This window comes from Rhopalosiphum maidis, chromosome 3 (genome assembly GCF_003676215.2).
Source record: "Rhopalosiphum maidis isolate BTI-1 chromosome 3, ASM367621v3, whole genome shotgun sequence".
Taxonomy (NCBI): domain Eukaryota; kingdom Metazoa; phylum Arthropoda; class Insecta; order Hemiptera; family Aphididae; genus Rhopalosiphum; species Rhopalosiphum maidis.
The window spans coordinates 2,289,155-2,306,883 of record NC_040879.1 but is presented as its reverse complement, the minus strand read 5'-3'; the positions used below and the strand labels follow the sequence as shown (position 1 = coordinate 2,306,883).

General features: G+C 25.1%; 1 protein-coding gene and 1 pseudogene across 1 annotated transcript; one reads left to right on the top strand and one right to left on the bottom strand.

Annotated features, from left to right (window-relative positions):
* Positions 1 to 204: 204 nt before the first annotated feature.
* LOC113559947 (E3 ubiquitin-protein ligase Mdm2-like) lies at positions 205 to 6,458 on the bottom strand (the record flags this gene model as incomplete). The annotated part of the gene is made up of 4 exons (XM_026965735.1): positions 6,145 to 6,458; positions 2,868 to 3,043; positions 1,405 to 1,593; positions 205 to 528 (listed from the first exon to the last, which is right to left on the bottom strand). Coding segments are annotated over exons 1-4 (753 nt in total), but the record flags the coding sequence as incomplete, so codon positions are not given.
* Positions 6,459 to 6,699: 241 nt separating this feature from the next.
* On the top strand, positions 6,700 to 8,107 carry LOC113560024 (annotated as a pseudogene).
* Positions 8,108 to 17,729: the final 9,622 nt, after the last annotated feature.

The window sequence follows — 17,729 nt, the reverse complement described above, 5'->3', positions numbered from 1 at the left end:
TGTGTTATGTATTTTATTAGTAAAATCCATTTTTTTCTAATTTATAAAAAGGTCAAAAAAATAAGTATTAATCAAAAAATGTTAAACCAGTAAAAAATATTGAATACAATAAATTAATACCAAATTATTTACACACAATTACCCTAAACTATACATATTAACATTATGCATAATATTGTAAGACATTTAAAATTAATCAACAATCATTTTTGTTACACATTTAATTTTGACATTACAAAGAGGGCATGTATTTGATGTACTCCATAAGTGTTTTGCACAAGAATAACAAGTTACAATGTGGCCAATTTTCCCGTGGTTTATTATTCCATTTCTTTGATTTAAACAACAAATAATGCATAAGTTCTCTTTATTTTTCCCATTATCTTCATTTGATTTATTTTCATTTGGAAACATGTTATTTGAATCTGATTTCTTAGAATTTGTTTCTTTTATTAAATTGCTTACTTTCTTATTCAATTTTTTGATGTTTTTTGGCAATGGTCTTTTTCCGAAAAATTCCTTACGATACTAAAAAAAAAAAAATACAAGAAATTTGTTCAACAATTAAAATATAATCATATATTTATATTATATAACTTATAAAATCATATATACTTATTATATATATAAGGGAGGGATAAGCAGAGTACCTGCTCCCAATTTATTAAGTGGCTCTTCTAAAGTTGAATACTTAAATGTAAACATGTTTTTTAATTGTTTTAGTGTTGAAAATGTATGTTTAGGTGTTGCAGAAGTAACAGCCATGTTGCAAATAATATGCATGGTGCACAGCTTAATAGCTTATAACTTAATAGCTTCTAGTGGGACACTCTAAGTGGATAAATGAGTACCTTTGATTGGGATTACACATTATTGAATAGTAACTGATTCAGTTTTTTTATTTTATTATTTAAGTCTTATACCACAAAATGATTTAAAGGGGCCCTCTTCTTAGTCCTCCTAGGTATGCCACGACTTATAAAAATAAGAATTTTATGATTGAGTAGTGTATCTCCGTAGCAATTTATACAGTAACCAATATTGATATTGTTATTATCATGTTAGCTATAAACTATCACTATCAGTCACCAGTTTTGCCAAAAAAATAGGCTATGATGAAATAAATATTTATATATTAAAGTATTTAAGTCTTAAGTCTTAAGTATAAATCATTTTTAAATAAATAGTATACCTACTTATATAAAGAAAATATATATATATATATATATATATTATTAGCAAACTTCAATTTCATTAGAGTATATAGAACTTATGTTATTTGCTCAACCTAATAACTAAAAAATAATACCTACTTATATTAATTAATTAAAAACAAGCGATGATTTTAATTTTAAATTTATTTAAATAAAATAAAATATTAATTTTGTAAAAAATAGTACTTACTTGAAAACATATAAAACAAAATTGAAAATAAGGATTTGAATTTTCTTCTCCACACTGAAGACATTTTTGAAAACAAGCCGGAGGTGTTCGATTTATATTAGGTGTGGTTAATTGGTAATCCGTATCCTCATTATATCCATTGTCAATATCAGGTAACGTGTCATTGAAAACTTTAATGTTATGAGAAATCTAAAATTAAACAATTTTGTTAATTAAAAATAAAATTGGCGGTATCTTCATTAAAATTAATATAAACTGCTTGTGCGTTAAGTGGAAATAGAAAATGTAGTGTTTTGAACAAACTATTTTTATCATAATATATTATATAGTGTTAATTCCTAATTTAATTTACTTACATTTTCAATTAATCAATTATCTAGGTACCAAGTTATGGTTAATGTTTTTTGAAAATATCTATCAACAAATATTTAAAACTAGTTAAAATTATATTAAATTACAAGATTAAGAAAATTACTTCAGAAGAGGAAATATCTTCATTATTTTTCAATTTCAAATACAATAAAAGCCACTTATTAGAAACACAGATAATTGATACAATCTTATTATTTAAATGTAATATCCCCTAGCTTAGCTGTCCATATGTTATTAAAATATTGAAAATCAATTGGATTATTACTACAAACAAAAAAATGTTAGAAGTTCATAGAAGTGAATTTTCTCATGAGAGTAGCTTAGTACTATGTATATAAATAAAGATTTTAAAAGCATTAATTTTAAAAACCCATGATCATTAAGTTTTTCAGCAAAGCAAAGATCAGACATCATTTGATATATTTAAAAAAAAAACTTTAACACGTATAATATATAATTAATTTATAATATAATAATAATACAAATAGTTATATGCTTTTATTCAATAGAAATATTTTTTAATAGTATGGAATAAGTATTAAATATTTATACTCCTATACATAACATGGTATAAATAATAAATATATTTAATATATTAAATAAGTAAGTACTGTAACCAAACATAATCTATTAAAAATTGGTTAATTGAAATATTTCATAATACTCCAAGAGTGTTGCTAATGAGCAGCTTCTACTGTATCGTTAATGTTAATTATTATAACCTAATTCATTAATGCAGTGGTTGGCAATCTTTTTGGACTCTCAGACCACATTTACAAATAAAAAAGAATTTTCAGGCCAGACATAAATAAAAATTTAATATTCTTAAATTCTTTATTACAAAAAAAAAAAAAAAAAATACTGTCTTAAACTTTAAAATTATAAAATGTATAAAATGCATAAAATAAAAAAAATTATTGTTCTAGAATTTAAAGCGGGCCATATACAATAACCTACTACACCATTAATGTGTTATTACAAACATAGTTTACTTAAGTTTGGTTTAATTTCAGATAACATACACTTTTTTTAATGTAAATACTAATAAATAAAAACAAATTTAATGTATTGTAACTAAATTTAAATTTTACCTCCTTAGTTAGTATTATTGAAGAATCTGATGAATCTAAATGAATATTATGGCATGATGATGAACTTCTGAGTTCAAATTCTTCATTTTTATTAGTAATTTCTTTATTATCATTACAAATACTGCAGTCACTTAAATAACTTTCGTTAGATAAATCAGTTACACTGATGGCTTCAACTAAAAATAAATGAGATACAACTATATAAAGTTTAATATAACATTGGGTTGGCAAAACAAATTATTATACAAAAAAACCCTTCTGAATAGAGTTCTCTTACTATTATCCCCAAAATTTTTATTTAAATAGGTGCTTAGTTAAATTATGTTATTCACTACTGTTATATTTAATTTAATAAAACTAATCTTAAAAATAATCTGTATTTAATTATCAATCTATATGAAACATTTTAATGCTTCATAATGAGATGTTTACTTTTAATATATATATAGATGCTAACATGCAGTTGTGTAATTAGGGGGAGATTTGGCCGATTTGGTGTCGAATCCTATCTCGTTAATTTTTTTTTTAAATACTGATTAATTACATTTATCTACTGATTTAACAATAAATATTATTGTAAATTATTAAATATTTTGTAATTATTTGTTTCTTTGCCATATATGTACATACATTTATTGCACTAAAAATAGATGCTTATGATAAATACAATTTTTTTGGGCGGGAAGGGGGTTATAGGTAAAATATAAAAACATTTCATCCCTCCTAAAAACATGACCAAATTACACCATTGCTAACATCAATCTGACAATTAATATTGATGGATGTCAATTTATCAACAATAGAACAACTTGAGTATTTAAGTATATATCTGAATTTTAATTAGAATTTTTATTAATTTATCTTAGTAAAAAAAAATCATTACACAAAACTACACACAATTTCCAACTTATTTGATAATTTATTGATCATTAAAAAAAAAAAAAAATAATAAAAATAAAATAAATGATAGGCAAGTGAATACTGCTCTATTGTACATTAGATCTCAAGTAAATCATTGTTTTGGATGTATTTAATTTAATTTTAATGATTTATTCATTGTATATAAAAAACGAATCCGAGCAAAGACAGTTTGTTAGCCTATACTTGTATCAATAACTAATAAGTATATTTCATGATATGTTTTTAAATATTTTTATGAAAGTAATTTATTTTACTTATAGTATTATAGCTAGTAGGTTGATATTTGTTTTCAAAAATATTATACTTATCATATTATTATTAATTGTTATAATAATTAACAATATATATTCATACCAAATCATATCAATTTATATAATTCAAAATTTAAAACAAGTTTTTGTAAATGCCTACTTTAAAACAGTAAAAATTAGTTCATAATATAAATTGATTGTATATTAAAATAAATCTAAAATGTCATTGCGTATAGTAAAATTACAATAATATACTTAAAAGTTATAAGTCCCCATGAATACTGTCTTTAATTTATAACAAAATAATATCATTATTTATCGTTAAAATACGTAATTTTATTTAAATTTGAACTTCTTCAAAATTTCTATGAAAATGAATTATGTTTGTATATTTTTTAGATTATTTCTAGTATAAAATATTTATAAGGAATATTGCATATTTAAATCTTAGCTTTAAAAATTAAAGATTTTATAAATTGTTTACTACAAAATATTTGTAGTTTGTAATTATTGTGATTAAAACAAATGTAAGATTTATTACAAAATATTGTGCTTATGTATTTTTTATAATTTTACTCAGACAGAATAAATTTTTTATAAATACATTTTTCATTGACTTTTGCAGAATATAAGCATTTGACAAAAAATTTAAGTATTTATGGTTATTCATTTTTGAATTACAACGAAAAACAAAAATAGCTTGTGAATAAATAGTTATTATACTATGAGTAAATAGATTGTTTTAGACATTTTAAATTTAAATAGTCATAAAAAATAATTTGACTCTAGTAGAATTTTATTTTAAATATATGTTGAAAATGTATTAAGAACCTTGTATACAATTTAAAATCTTATAGACAACATTTTTTTTTCATTTCTAAATACAAAATAATTTGAACTTTTCGAATTTTTGTCAAAAATCAAAATTCAATTGCTTTTAAAGAAGAAGACTGTGAATATAAAATTTCGATATATTTTATTTAGGAAATATACCACTTATTAGGAACCATGTACTTAATTTTCAAGCATTTTTGTATTGAAGCATAATTAAATTTAAACATTTGCAATTGTCTATAGTTTAAAAAAATTCAAAATATTTTAAAAATTATAAAATTTATAGAAAATAATAATATACACCTAAATAAGATTTCAAATTTTTGCGTTACATTATTTTTGAGATAAAAAAATTAATTTGGTAAAATAACTGGTTTAGTACAAAAATTCAAGTTTTTCCTTAATATTTTATTAGTTTTACCTGATTATAAAACTTTTTAATTTTAACCTTTTTAAAATAAAAACAAGATCCAAATTTCTATGTGTATAGTATACAGACAGTATAGTACACTATATACAGACACAAAATACACACACAGCATTGTAAATCCTTATAATTATATTGAATATATGATATTTTATTGCATTGCTCTTCAAAATCTAAAATGAAATTATAATATATAAATTGATGATAGGTTATATATATATATAATTACATTTATTAGTGTTCAATTACTTTTATACTTAGCAATTCTTGATTATCTTTCACTTATGGTTGTGAAGTATGGATAACAACAAGCATGACGAAAAGAAGACTTAGAACATTCAAAAACAAAATATGGAGAATGACATATGAAGCAGTTTGTGACGCAAGAACAAATGAGTGGAGAAGAAAGTTCAATAAGGAACTACAGGAAGAACTGGGCTTAGTACTAGTCACTAACTACATAAAAGGACAAAGATTACAGTGGTTTGGGCATACAATGAGAAGAAGCAAAGAAGAAACTATTAGGGCAGTGATAGAATAGAAACCAGAAGGGAAGAGACCTCGAGGCAGACAAGGAAGAGATTACTTGACATAGTAGAAGAGGATCTTAAAACTGTGAGAGTAATAGAATGGAAGGAAATTATCCAAGATTGACAGAAATGGAGGGACATAGTGTTGGCAGCAAAAACTTTAATACAGTTATAAACGGCAGTGATGATGATGATGAATTCTTGATTATGATTTTATATATTTTTAGATACTTGTTTTTATAATATTGAAAATCAAAATTTAAATTTGATAAAATAATCATCCATTTAATACATATATATTTTTAATACAATACCTGTTGATCTTGTCTGAGTGCTTCTTATACTACTAGTCTCTGATTCATCTGTATCAGTGGACATTTGTGAAAGCGGTGATTGTAACTTATAGGTATATAAGTATCGTGACTTCTTTCCACCCCACGTAACATCAAACTCTTCATTATTTAAGTTTTCTATAACAGTATAACAACATATTTATATTGACTTTTATCAATAGCTCAAATAGAAAACAAAGGAGAAAATATACAACCTAAAACCAGTATTATAACACTTTACCAATATATGCCATGAGTACTGGATTTTATAATTATATTAAATTTGATAAATTTTCTAGAAGTTAGGGTAATTTTAGTAATATAAATTATAGTACTAATATTTAATATGGGCGATTTACTCCTTGAACACTAATCTCTCTAGATTTTTCCTAACACTCAGATAGTATTAATACATTTATAATTATTGAATTATAAAAAGATTATCGATAAGTATTTACGCACACTCTTTTTTTAAAAAAAGACAGAAAATATTCTAATGCTGGAAAACAATATTTTACTCTAATTAAAAAAATATGACTGAACATTATCATCAAGCTTCCTATCATCAATTTTATTGATGACAAAAAATATTTTTCAATCAAGAGAGAATTCTTTTGAATATGGTCACAAACTTTAAGTATATACCTGATGTGGGTATACTTAATGGACAAGTACATGCTAGTATGAAAAATAAATTATATGCTGTTAAGGTAAACAACTTTGAAATTTTTATTACATAATTTATACAATATGATTTATAAAATAATTGTAATGTTTAATTGTTATTGATATTATTCAAAAACAAAAATACTGATCAAGCCAACTATACATATACAACAGGTTTGACAAAATTTCATTGTATGGTTTCACTTTTTTTATATGGGTATTAAAATACATCTGTAACTGATATATCACGCAGTACGTCAAAAAAAAAAAATATTCAAAAGAAAATAAAGAAGTATTTACTATTAATTATATGGTATACAAATAATTAGCTATGAAGCTAATAAGCTGTTACTAATACTAGTAATACCCATAGTATTTATTTTGATGAATAATCGACGACTAACCAAACAATTAAAGATTTAAGTGAAATTCTACCCCTGGAAAATGTTATTAATTCTTAAGATTTCTATAGAACTTCGAAAAATAGTACACAAATGTTGTTGGAGATTTGTAATTTTTTTTTTTTAATGTGTTAATGATATAGCTTCAAAGACCACAGAACAATATGACAATGTAAAATGGTCTTAGTAAAAAATTGTGTTTAACTTCTATTAATTTCCATATAACAATTAAACCACTAATATACATTTTTGATAAAAACACTTAATATTACATTGAAATGAAATGTCCTTTTTATGAAGATTTAAAAATTTCCTTTACAAGTTTAAATGATTATAATATAATCATTATATTACTAACTGATATAAACAAAAATGATTTTTTTTTAAATTTTGACCATCAAGTATGATCAAATTCAAGATCAAATGTAAATGATAAAAATAGCATTTGCAATTCTTATTAAATTGACTACAAAACCCTAAATAGCTTAAAAAATCAATTAAGATCCAAATTGATTATTACCAGGCAGTACCCTAGCATCCAAAGCTGATAAAAATACACCTGATAGGAAGATCAGTAAAGATCGAGTTTCTGCATTTCTATGCGCTAATGCTAATAGAAGTCATATTTTAAAGCACGTGATCGTAGGAAGAAGTAAAAACCACGTGCAATAAAAAATATTATGGACACGTTACCACTTCATTACTATAACTCAAAAAGTGCATGGTTCACTTCAGACATTACAATAGATTGGTTTCACAAAAAAGCAGTGCCAGAAATTAGAAGATATCAAACAGAAATATTGAAAATTCCTGACAATAAAGTGAAAGCCTTAGTTCTACAAGACAATTGTCACAACAGTGGCGGCTCTAGAGTTTGATTCTGGGGGAGGGGGGGCATAAACATCACACAATTTTTTTAAAAATATTTTATACCACTAATTGCCACATATTAACCACATTAGTCATTAGTATTTAATATTAAAATTTAAATTTTATATTTGTATGTGTTGTCATTATTTGTAAACAGATATTCGACTTCTTTTACTATTGGATTTTGGAAATTTTCTAATGCAGCTCATAATTGAAAATTAATGATGATTTTGTATAAAACACTTTGAAAATATGTCAAGATTTTAAATTTCTTCAGCCTAACCACCACTTGTTTAAAGTGAATTCTACTCTAAGCTATTCTTTTTGTTTTCAGAACGTGAATTGTGGAGACATAAGAAAAGGGGTGAATATTTAAGGAAATTTCTGATGGTATCATACTACCATGTCTAAATTTAGGAAATCCTTATCAGCTTAAACCAAATTACGTGGTCGTAATGTATTTAACTCTACAGTGGCCTATAATTGTTTTATTGAAAGTGGACCCAGGATACAATTTACTAGCAAAATTAATAACACCTATAGGAGCCACTGTAATAACTTCTTTCAATGTATTTTCATATTTATAAAAACTATAAGTGAGTTGTTGGTTCTTATGATTTAAAAATATCACATGGAATTTCAGTACGATCTCCTACAATTTATAAAATAATTCAAATAAAACATTCTGGTAAGCAAGTTTAGTTCTAACTTTTTGAAAGTATTGTATTCATTAAGTAAATATATAAAATTTCACAAAGAAACCCTAGTTAATGTTAAAATAATATTACCAATGGTGAATTCAATAGTTTTATATCTAAATGCTAAGTCTGTTAAATTTTAATTTTATAAAAGCCATACAAATTTAGTCTTTTAAAAATAATTTTTCAACATACCAATCATAATAATAAATAAATGAAACTTTGGAACATAAATTAACAATTATATCAAACATAAATTTTCTAATACTGCAAACCGCAGTAAAACTAAAATAATTTATTATCCTATTCTAGAGAATGGTAACCAAAAGGATAATTATTAAGAGAGAATCTTTCTTTTTTTTAAATCTACAATTTCTTTTTGAAGAAAATACATAACACTTGTACTAGTTTTGGATGTTATAACTAAGGCTAGGTTTTCTATGTAGTAAAAAATTGTAAAATATGCATTTTATTTGCCAACAAATTTTTTTAAATAAAGATAATTAGATTTTATTATTACACACTATTATTATATTAGTTTATATTATTAATTATTAGTTATTGTTATTACATTCTATTATTATATAATTTTAAATTTTTAAATGTGAACAACCAGTGATTAGACCGAAGAATAGATTTATATGCATGCATTATATAATTATGTTAGTAAAAATAATTTGATAATATTTATTAATTAATCTAAATTGAGCTAAACAACATTATTTTAACTCCATTCTACTCTAATACATTTATAATATATAAATTATAGTTCATTAAGTATAATTTTGTGATAGTCTATGATAGACACAGTATTATATAAACAAACGTAGGCATTTATTTTCTAAAAAAAACATACAGCTTATATTTAATTTATTTTAAATCATACATTCACACATTATATTAATATGCAATGGTTTCACAAACTTTTTGAACAACAGGGGCACACATTCATCAAATCCATCCAACCTAAAAATTGAAAGAGCGATTGCCACAAAAAAAAAAAAGAGTTTTTTTGATACCATTGTTAATATATACAACAATTTATAACTACAGAATAAATAAAATAATTACTAACAACTAATAAAAAATAAAATAAATCAGTGAAAGTTGTTATAAAGATGAATGTAGAAATAAAAGGAATGGAATACCAAAGAAATGATGATTAGATAGAGTACAGATATATCATATATGAAGATAGCTGGTATAACTGCTGTAGTAGATTGAATCTATAGAGGTAAAGGACGAGTGGTTAATTCCATAGGTATTATTGGGAGAGTATTGCAAAAAAAATTACTAACAATTAATAAAATAAAATAACCAATAACTAACATTAAATTAATATAAACATAAAGTTATAATTTCAAAATCAAATTTTTTCTACCTATGTATTTTTTATGAGATGAACTGTGATAACAGTTTGTTTTGAACTGTCAGTCTTATAAATTGACAATTTGATATAAATACAATATAGACCTTAATATACACTCTACCTAGCTTATACTAGTTATATTTTTTAAATTCTACCTCATACTGAGTGCCTGATAGGTTTTATACTAGTATATAATCTAAAGGTTGAAAATTAATTTCATATTTCATTAATTTGTCAAGATTTGTTAGGTAACAAAGTAATTCTATTTTTAATCCCGGTCAAGAGTCAAGACTAAAAGCTCTCGGTAAAAATATAAGGATTGCATTTTATTATGTATTCACATCATAATAATTTAAAATACTATCTAACTAACAAACAAATTAAATTTATAAAATATAATAATATAATATAATGTTTGTACATTTTTTTTTATTTACCAGTCTACGAAAAATATTATTATAGATTTTTATATTTTTATGAAAAATATAATAGGTACTTCCTGTATTGGCAAACTATACTATTTTTGAATTTGGTTTATAGAATACAAAATAATCCCTTCTCATCGTGGTTTTGTTATTGATACTATATAGTTACGAGATTTTGTTTTAGGATATTATTTAACGAAAATACCGGGAAAACTATTGATAATAATATGAAATAAAAATGTGCAGAAAAAATGTTTTTTGATTGTTTTACCGTGTAGCCTCCAATTGCCAATAGGTAAGGTAAGCTATATAATAAATAATAATGTTATTTTATTACGAGATTCGAACTGTACGAAAACATGTAATGACTCAATACCCAATATAAGTCCTTTGCAAAAATCACAACGATTTGTATGCAATAGTATTATTATTATTATATAAACAGTCGTACATACCATCAAGGTCGTATTGAATAGATCTCTTCAACGAGCTCGTTTGCTGGTGGGGGTGATTAGCCATGTCAGGAAACGTATTTCAAATTTAATTTCGTATTTAGGAAGTACCTTCTCTTGTTTCGCACAACTTACTATATTATTAAAATATAAATAATCCACTCAGGTGCCCGATTTGAATTATTATTATTATTATTATTATTTCAAACGATCAACGAATATACAACGGACAGAGAGACGAGAAGCAGAACCGTCTGCACACGTACGACTTATAATATTAAAAACGTTATTGAAATGTATTATACAAATAATTCGGTTGTTGTACATGTAGGTACTAGGTGTAATGCGAAAATGTACACAGTCAAGTGGCATTCGCGCGAGTGACTGAGCAGTGTGAGCGCAACAATGACGTCCGATCAACAATTTTGGAAATTCACATTCCTCAGCTAAGTATTGTCGTCTGTGGAAATGGTGAAATGAATATGCCCAAACGTCCACTATTTTTTTTTTTCATGTAACGATGTTAATAGTAGTAACGCTATTGAACTAAACAACTGGCACCAGTGACAACAGGCGTTTAAACACTTAAGGGATATGTATACAGAAAGGTCGAAAAATAGGTAGGTCCTTATTGTGTTTACAATTATATTGTTTACTATTTCTTTGAAATTTTTAGTACCCACCTAATAAATAGTCTTAGGTGTGGTTTAATATGGTTGGTTTAAGTATACAGAGATAAACCTCACATTTTTATTAAGTTAAGACCAGAATATATATCAAAAACTGCATTTTTACCTCGTATATTTTGTCAAAATGTATAGGTGGGGCTAAATGTTTTTAAAATTTAAATTAAAGAATTTATAATTTATATTAGTTTGATAAAAAAAAAAAAAAATACTAAATACATTTTCAGTTTTGTTGACATAATATACGTATCCAGTAGGTATTCATTTTTATAAAATGTTATACGACCCCGTAAAAATTATGAAAAAAATATTCATAGTATATCACATTAAACCATTTTCGTGTGTATTACACATCACACCCACTAATTTACTACAAATCACAATTAAATGTGTTTTATTGATTTTTTATTAAATTTACTTTATAGTTGATAATTGCACTATGAAAAAACTCAAAAAACACTAAAAATATGTGAATTGTAACATGATACATTGATAATATTATGGTAAATCGATAAAGTATATAGTTTTGTTTATCGACCGTCTTGAATTCGAATATTTATTGTATACAGATATACGAACACTTATGATTATCGAACAGAGGCGTATTAATACGTATTACTACATTTTTATTATAGTTGACATAATGGGACTAAAGTAGGTCGGGAAGAATGGTTTCTACTCTCAATTGTACATCTTGGACCGGTCAAAACCTATCCCGATTTGTTGTAAACGCGGACGTACCTTACCTATACTGTCACTATTATTGTTACATGCGAATACTTCCGGTTCTAATATTTATGTATGGATATAAATTTTATATTTAAAATACAACTTGTCAACTTTCTGAAGTTTTTCACTTACCATTGAAGTCAATATTAATAATAATGATATAAAATACGAATTACAACCATAATATTATGAGAATATGACAAATGGCAATATATATTGTAGACATTTTAAGCATATTATGATAAATATATTTCTTACATTAATAGACATTAGACTTATAGACCTGGCCACATGATTACAACCGATTAGGTTCAACGGAGGGGCGATTCTAAGGGACCCTAGGAGCCACCCCCAGACCCAGGCCCGCATTTCTAAATAATTGTATATTGTTAAAAAAAAAGTTACAAGCAAAAAAATATATTATTATAAGTACTATCGAATATTAAATTGAATATCTTAAACAACTAATACATCAGCATAAATCTATGTATATAAGACTATTTTATGATACATTAAAACCTAAACATCGCTTATTAAAACATTATCCCACTATTATTCGATATGCAGGATCTTTAAAACATTTCTGATGCTTTCTCTTTGAGGGGAAACGGTAAAACACAATGAACTTAAAACTTATGCATGTACCATATCATCACCTAAAAACATTACATTGACATTAGCAAAAAAATGTCAATATAAATTTTCTTACATTTTATTACAACCTATTAATGCTCTGCACGCTACCTTGAAACAAAAACATAGTAGGTATAAGCAGCTTATATTCAAATACCTACATAATACCAGTGGCGGCTCGCAAGTAAATTCATTGGGGAGACTGAAAATTTAATAAAAAAAAAATGAATACAAAAAAGATAAAAAAACCTTTTTTTATTATTATAATTGATAGCTTTATAAAAATTATAAGAATAGATAATTTATATTATTTTATATTCTAATTCAATTCTTCTTTCTTTTTTCTTCGCAAAATCATCAATAATACTTTCCACAAATGTCGGGTCCTTTGCCATAACGCCCAGTAAATTTTTTTCAATTGCCAACGATGATAAATTTGTAAGTCGCTCGTTTGTCATTGTATTTCTTAAAAAGCTCTTTATACGCTTTAACGTACTCATAGAACGTTCACTAGATGCAGTAGTGGCCGGTATTGTTAAAACTAATTGACATAGTTTAGTGAACTAGAAATAAATTTCTTGTAAATTATTTTTTATTATTAAATCCAGTAGTTTATGAGGAGGGAGATGTTTATTATTATCTGAATAAATGACGGACAATTCATTACGCAAACAATTTTCTTCAAACATATTAGGGTATTGTTTTAATAACTTAATCAACTTGCATTCGGGAAAAGTATTGTGGTAGATATCAAACATTTTTTCATTTGTAAGCTCTGCGAATTCTAATTCCGAAGTATCTTCAAATCTTATATTAATTTGGACAATTAATGAATCCAGTATCTCATATGTTATTTTACGTAAATTATTTTTTTGTTTGTCACCATACTCAAAATCATTATTTAATTGTATTGCTTCGTCATAACAAGTATTCACAGTTTGTTCTTTTCTTAAATCTTCCAAATTATTTTTTAAATTTTGAATTTCAGAAATACACGATTTAATGTTTGAAAGTATTTTTGATTGGAGGAAATTAAATACATGGTCCGTATATATGAAAATCTTATTAAATAAAATTAACAGATACACAAATTGTGCATCATTAAGTTTATCTAAAATACCTGATGCTGTAGAAATAGAAATGTGGTCCCAGTTTGGTTCTTCAATTACATGTGTAAAAGCATTTTTTAATTCTATAAAATGGGTTTTGATTGTGGAAGCGGCTCTTGAATGATAATTCCACCTAGTATCAGAATGATTTGGAAGTTTAAAGCCCTGTTGTCTTAGTAACTCACTCTTTTTAGAAGACCTACTAAAAAACGTATGAAACATCTTTAAATTACAAATAAAAAGTTTCACTGGTTTTATTGTCTTAGCGCCATATAACAATAGCAATGAATAAATAATACATTTGGATAAATATTCTTAATAAGACTTTGTACACTATTTTTTTGTTCCAGACATAACTGATGCTCCATCATATGTCTGTGCAATTATTTTATTTCCTAAATCCCATTTTTTAATCACGGACAATATTACATCTGCTAATCCAAATCCCGTTTTATCACTTGAAACATCAAAAAAACCAATAAATTGTTCGACAATTTTTTCTTCTATAACATAACGAAAAATAATACTCATTTGAGATCGACAGGACACATCAGTTGTTTCATCTGCTTGAATAGATATATAATTAGCAGTTTGTATTTCCTTAAAAATTTTTGAATTTAAAATTGTAGTGACGCTCTCAATTGAATAATTTTGTATTATCTTAGATGTGCCTTTAAATATTGACGATGACAAAAAATGATCCTTAAGTAAATGCTCTTCTTGAGCGAGTAGATCAAGTAACTCAAGATAATTCCCTTTATTTAAAGATACGTCGTGTTCCCGATGCCCACGAAAGGCAAGCTATTGTTTTCCCAAAAAACAAACAACGTGGATCATACGTGCTATTAAACGTCTATTTAAAGAAACTTGTTCATTATGTTTTATAGCAGCTAATCGTCGACCTTCCGAAATAGCATGTTTAATTCGAACTTTTCCTAAAAGATGGAATTTTTCTTGATTTATCAAATGCTTTTTAGATATAGAATGTTTTTCTGATTTTCTTATAAAATTTTTTATTGACGATATTCCATCAACAGTCCATTCTTTTTCTCCCCCAAAAATTACACAATAAAAACAAAACACTTTATTTAGCTTATTACAATCAGTTAGCCAGGGAAATTTAGTATACCAACTATATTGAAATGTTCTAATGAATTTACCTTCTTTATATTCCAATGCAATGTTAGGTGTCGGTCTGTTTGATTTTAATTGACACTTTTCTTCGTATGTTAACGTATTAAAACTATTTTTAAACAAAAAGTCTAGTATATCTGTTTTTTTTTCTGTATTTCCATAGTAGAAAATATAATAAATATATGTATTTCTAGAGTAATTTTTTATATTATAATTAAGTTTATAACTTGTGTAGTTTTGTATAATTCCAATAATAAATAATAATAATTTAATTACTACACGCTGGCACGCTGCTATACAATGTCAAATAGCTAAATTTAATAGTCTAATACGGACGCACAACACGCTGCAGTTTTCGTGTTTATAGAAAAATACGCGACGAACGGCAAAAACTTTGAATGAGTCTAGTCTCAATGTACTGAATAACATCTATACAATCTATCCCCGTCCTCCGCCTTGTCATGCATATGAAATTTGTATACATAATTGAGTTTTTCGGACGGCAGACTCTCGAACTAGCGACCGTCATCGTTATCGATATATTTTTTATATTGTATTGTTATTGAATGACACTCATTATTAATGTAAAAATAGAATACAAAATATTATCAATATTAATATCGAAAACCATAATAATTATTTTCAGAATGGATATAACATAAAAATATTAAATTATAATACAATTTTTTTCAAACTTTTTTATTGCGTTACTACTTTTTATTTTTGTGGGGAGTCGCCGTCTCAAAGACTCCCCTGACGAGCCGCCACTGCATAATACCTATATCGAAATTTCTCTAACCACATCTAGCACATCTGTTTTTTATTGTTACAATCAAATAGAGTTCATAAGAGTGGTTTACATAAGAGGTATTATTTAGCAAAATGTATTGAAGAAATTTATTTATTTGACACCAACTTCATTTGGCAGATTAATGATCCGTCTAAAAGAATTTTTTTAATAATTTATATTTTTCCAACCATAATTCTATGTATATGATAATGTTATTTTCATATTTGTACATAATATTATTCTTTTTAATCTTCGATTAATATTATAGCATTAATTAGTTTACAGTATTTCAATTAAAATAATAATGGATAGACCAGCAGAAACATCTATGAATTGTTCGAATTGTATTGATGCTTTGAATTCTACTGATGATTTGAATTCTACTAATGATTTGAATTGTACTGATACTTTGAATTATGCTGATAATGCTTCAAGTAAAATATTTTATCCACGCTTACAAAATAATTTAACAAACTATTTAGTCTTAAAAAATAGCAATTTTAAAATAAATTGTTATCCAACTTTTAACTAATCTTTTTATAAGATTTTAAATTTATAGTCTTCAACAATAGTTATGCCATTTTTGCAAGGCTACGTATATACAGTTGAAGGCTTACAACCTTTGCAGGATTTACTAAAAGAGTGGATTTTGTAATATACTTATCAAACATTAATTGGTAATATTATAATTCACTTATATTGTAATTATAATTACAATTATTAAATAAGTTAGTTTACATTAACATAATTTATTTTAGATAAACTAATTGATTTGAACATTTTAGCAATTATGAATGTTAAATTGTTATTCATAAATTAACTTCTGAAAAATTACCCACTGGGATTTAAAATATTATTTTCTAATAACTTAGAAAAGTGTCAAAAATCAAAAAAATCATCTCTTACAACATCATTGCTTTCAACTTTGGACAAAAAACTTCCTCAAGAAAAATTTTTTTCAGCCATATTCCCATAAATCTTAAGAGAAATTTTAAATGCGTGTTCAACCGGATTAATGATTAATTACTATTATAAGATAAGTCACAAATTTAACGACAATATAAGAACATTGTTAGTTGAGACTATCATTAATTATACCATAACTAAGAAAATATCTATGTCTATAGGCCTAGCTAATAGTATTGCTGATCAAATTGCTGATATATTTCCAACAAAAGTAAAAGTTAGTATTTTTATTTAATATTATATTTATTTTATTTTACTCGTCTTTTCTAACTTTTTAGGATACATATTTTTTTAAATATGATGCAATCAAAAATCCAAGGGGTAAGCTTTATGCTAAATATTATAATTCTATGCAAATTTTGAAAACCAGTGGTCTAAAGTCTAATACCCTCTAGCACTCATACAAAATCACTGCAAACACAATTTCCATTTTGGTATGTTGTTCAGATTTAATATTTGGTTATCCCCAATCGTAATAATTATGATACTTATCTTTATTGAATTGGTATGTTGCAGAACCAGAAAATGATGTACAGTATATTATTGAACAAATCAAACACAATAATAATTGTTCTTTTCTTGACTTAGAATATAACTGAAAAGTAATAACACAGTTCCATTTAAAAGTATTCAAACTTC